Source organism: Quercus robur, chromosome 8, assembly GCF_932294415.1.
Source record: "Quercus robur chromosome 8, dhQueRobu3.1, whole genome shotgun sequence".
NCBI classification, from domain to species: Eukaryota; Viridiplantae; Streptophyta; class Magnoliopsida; order Fagales; family Fagaceae; genus Quercus; species Quercus robur.
The window spans coordinates 46,269,342-46,273,704 of record NC_065541.1 but is presented as its reverse complement, the minus strand read 5'-3'; the positions used below and the strand labels follow the sequence as shown (position 1 = coordinate 46,273,704).

The 4,363-nt window shown below is 33.2% G+C and overlaps 1 protein-coding gene across 1 annotated transcript; it reads left to right on the top strand.

The window, feature by feature from the left end:
• The first annotated feature begins 1,109 nt into the window (after positions 1-1,109).
• LOC126696372 (ankyrin repeat-containing protein BDA1-like) lies at positions 1,110-2,568 on the top strand. The gene is made up of 3 exons (XM_050393127.1): positions 1,110-1,454; positions 1,995-2,471; positions 2,563-2,568. Exons 1-3 carry the CDS (start codon positions 1,110-1,112, stop codon positions 2,566-2,568), a joined length of 828 nt encoding a protein of 275 aa, XP_050249084.1.
• Positions 2,569-4,363: the final 1,795 nt, after the last annotated feature.

The following is a 4,363-nucleotide window of genomic DNA, read 5'->3' as shown; positions in this document are numbered from 1 at the left end:
TTCTTAGATTCGGGTTTGTGTTCATGTTGTTCTTGTTTAAGATACACTTAAATCTCAATTAATGTGATTTTTGGTTTTTATTTCTGTTTTTAATTTTTTTATTTAGTTAAATTAATAAATTAATTTTTAAATTTAGATGCTAACATAGCATTTTTTAATGCCAAAATAAAATTTTTTATTATTATTTTAATATTTTCGTCTGCCATGTAGAACTTTGCTATTAGGGTACTGACAGAAAGAACTAAAATGGATGGTGTTTTTCTAAATAGAGATTAAAAGCGGTGAAAATAAAAGATAAGGACCAATGTGAAAATCGCGTGAAAATGTAATGATGAAAATGTGGTTTGCCTTAATTTTTTTTTTTTTTTCTTTTTTCTATGGTACTTTCAACAACAAATTTTTGATAAAAAAAAAATTAGATAAATTGTTCCCAAACCTAAAGAAAAAAAAAAAAAAAAAACTGCTGATTATTCAAAGTTAACCGTTGGCAAAAGAAGTCAAAGCTAAATTCTTCAAAGGAGTTGCCAAATATAACAAATTTGACTTTAACGTGTCTTTTTTTAAAGATACATCAACAACTTTATTTCCCAAAAAAAGAAACTAAGGTTGGTAGGTTCCTTATCCTTCTTAGATGACTCTGCCGCCATACATGATCATTTTCCTCAAGTCTTTAGGCGCTATAAAAAGAGACGGTGTTAGCTATAGCAGGTTACATTAATCTCCTCAATTACTCCATTTTCTTCACTCCAGCTTGCTGCTGTAGCCCATAACCATTAATTTCCACTCTCTAAAGTTATACTATTGAGGAAATCCCTACCTTTATATCTATATTCACGTTCTCTAGGATGGGTGAGAGAATTGAGAGGCTGAAAGAAGTTGCTCAATGTGGTGATGTTGACACACTGTACATGTTGATTCAAGAGGATGCATGTCTTTTGGACCACATTGATCATTTTCCTTTTTTTGATACTCCTTTACACATAGCTGCGTGTAATGGGCACATACCTTTTGTCATGGAAATGATGAGATTAAAACCCTCTTTTGCTAGAAAGCCAAATCTAGAAGGGTTTAGCCCCATTCACCTTGCATTACTACATAAGCATACCGAAATGGTGAGTCGTCTTCTACAAGTCGATGGAGACCTTGTCCGTACCAAAGGAAAAGAGGGTATCACTCCTTTGCATTATGTAGTAGTAGTAGATGATCAACTTGATCTATTGGCTGAATTTTTATCAGTCTGTCCCGATTCTATTGAAGATGTGACAACTCGAAATGAGACTGTTTTGCATATAGCTTTGAAATATAATAAGTTGGAGGCTTTTAAATTCTTGGTGGAATGGATTAGACACAAAAGCTCTAAGAATTCCATATTTTGGGAGAGGAAAATCTTGAATTGGAAGAACGAGGAAGGCAACATTGTGTTGCACATTGCAATATCCAAGAATCAACCCGAGGTAAGCTCTCTCCATTCCTCAATTATTTACGTACTAAAGAAATATCGTAAAGCTTGTGTTCTGACATCAAGGAATATGATCTTCATTTTGCTAGGAATGAAGAGAATTCATTTCATGATTATGATTTTATTTTTTATATCAAACATGGTATAGACTATTATGTTATTTAAAATTTTAAATGACATGACAATTTGTACACACTTAAATTAGCAACATTTTATTTGAATCATGAAATATTAGAAAGAATCCTCCTGCTCAACTGCATGCATGATCATATAGTTAAGAATTAAATGTTCAAAACATGCCAAAAATCCACAATCTTTTTATGATTCACTGGCTTTGAGAATTGTTTTTTTTTTTTTTTTTTTTTTTTTTTTGATGAACTTGCGAATTGTTAATAATTGAAACATCATGATCTTTGTTTTCCTTCTTTAATCATAATTTTAATTTTTTATTTCAAAAAAGAAGCTTATGCACATTTGGTTTATCATAAGGGACAGGTTCAAGGCTCGACTAATTTACATTGATCAAATTATGCAGGCTGTGAGGTTGTTATTAAAATCTGGTGTTGATATAAACGCAAAGAATTTAATGGGTCATACAGCAGGTGACATCTTGGCAGAACAAACACAGGTAGAAAACAACAACGAGATCAGGGTTATGCTACAGCATGCTGGAGCTTTGTTAGCTAATTCATCTCTTCCTGATTATAATTATTCACGTTACCTACGTTCCATAGTCTCATCTCTTGAGGAATCACTAATACGCTGCTCTCGTGAATGGGGGATGATATCAGAGGACAAACGCAATGCACTTCTGGTGGTTTGTACACTGCTTATAACAGTGACCTATGAAGGAGTACTCAACCTTCCTGGGGGAATTTGGCAAGAAGATCGCTCCAGTAAACATGGAATCCATAAGTCCCATGCCATGATTGCAGGGACTCCCATTGGCCTTAGGCTTCTTCCCTTTTGGTTGTTCTTAGCTTCAAATTCTGTGACATTTATGTTCTCATACGTAACAATTCTTCTCCTCATTCCATTTGAGTATGATATACTCCGCATAGCCTTTTTCTCCCTCTCTTTTTGCTATTTTGCTTCATTGACAGTCATAATCCCAAATCCTATTTGGTCTTATTTTCCTTTTATTTATGTTAGCCTGCTTCTCTTTTTCTTATTCATTGCAATATGGTTGATTAAGTCCAGACTCTTAAAACGCTATATGATTCAATGATGATTCATTCATGGAAGAAGAATTGATGGAAAAATAAGCCAAGCTTGGAGGTTTGGAGCTATATCCTGTATGCATTTGAAACAAGTGTGTTAATTTCTGGTGCTTTTAATTTCTAGCTGCATGATTCAATGCTGATTCATTCATGGAAGAAGAATTGATGGAAAAATAAATACCAAACTGCAGATTTAGTTGGATTCCTAGAGAAGCTAATGTTGCGGCCCACACCTTAGCATCTTGGTCACTATGTAACAGACTAGCTAAACTCCTTTGGTATAGGTTCTGCTCCTCAATCCTTTTGTAATGTCATATTGTTGGAGCAAGCCAATATTTTGTAATTGATCTGTTTCCTTCTCAATAAAATTCCTTTGCAGTTGATCAAAAAATAAATAAAAAATAAGCCAAGCTTGTAGATTTCTGGTGCATTTGAATGGTTTTAGGGTAGTCCTTTGAATGGTGCTTTGAATGGTTTGGAGCTGTATGCATTTGAAACATGTATGTTGATTTCTGGTGCTTTGAATAGTTTTAGGGTAGTCCTTTGAATGGTGCTTTGAATGGTTTGGAGCTGTATGCATTTGAAACATGTATGTTGATTTCTGGTGCTTTGAATAGTTTTAGGGTAGTCCTTCCTTGAGTTCTAAGTTGTTCTATGTATATGTAATGTGTTTTTAGTTGTACAGGTTTTTTGTATACTTTTTAAAAAAAAATATATAGGATTTTTAGTTTGTATACCTAATTCTTAAGTAGAAATTTTTGTTAGGGATCACGTTATTTAATTTTTGAATTTTTTTTATCAGAATGAGCATACTTGCTAACTTGTGTAATTAAGATTTAAGAGTGGTTGACGTTTTCTGCTTTGTAAGACCCACTTCTTTACATTGTCCACTCACAATTGCATAAATCAATAAGTTACTTACCATTTTATATTGTCCATTCACAATTGCATAAATTAATAAGTTAGTTGTATCCGTAAGTGGATTGTGTTTTTATTGTTCAATGCCATCCACACCAAACAATCCTCGACCCTTTCTCTCAATTTATATCCATTTTTAATTATTTTTTAAGTAATCAGGACTTAAAACTTACTTTCGCTCTCATCTCTCCCATCTGTGTTTGATTCTTTTATGATAAAAAACACTTACTTTCTCTCCCCTTCTTCATCCAATATTGACCTAGCTAGCTCATCGAAAATATTTCTAATTCTTCTAACGTGATCAAGAAATAAATAAATAAATCTTCTGCAGTGTTAATTAATTTGATATATTCTCACAATACCCTTTAACAAATGTGCCAAACTTTGTTTGTCTTAAAAAAGATCTACAATTTTATAACATCCTTTTTAAGGCTTTTTGAAAATAAAAGCAAAGGCAAAAAGGAAAAGGTAGGTATAGAACTAGAATTCTTTCCTTGGGGCTGACCTCGATCTAAGACCAAAATGAAGTTGTATAAAACTCAAATCACACACACACATATATCTATAGATACACACGTTCATACATAATGTGAGTAAAGTTTTCATATTTTGCAAAAGATAACTAAACTAATTTCTTCTTTTTAATTTTTTTAATATTATTGTGGGGCCCGGCCCAAAAACGATGGGCTAATCCAAACGCAGGCCCAGCCGAGGAGCGTCCTGGCCGAAGAGAAGCCTCATATGAAGCGTTACTCAATCCCAATAG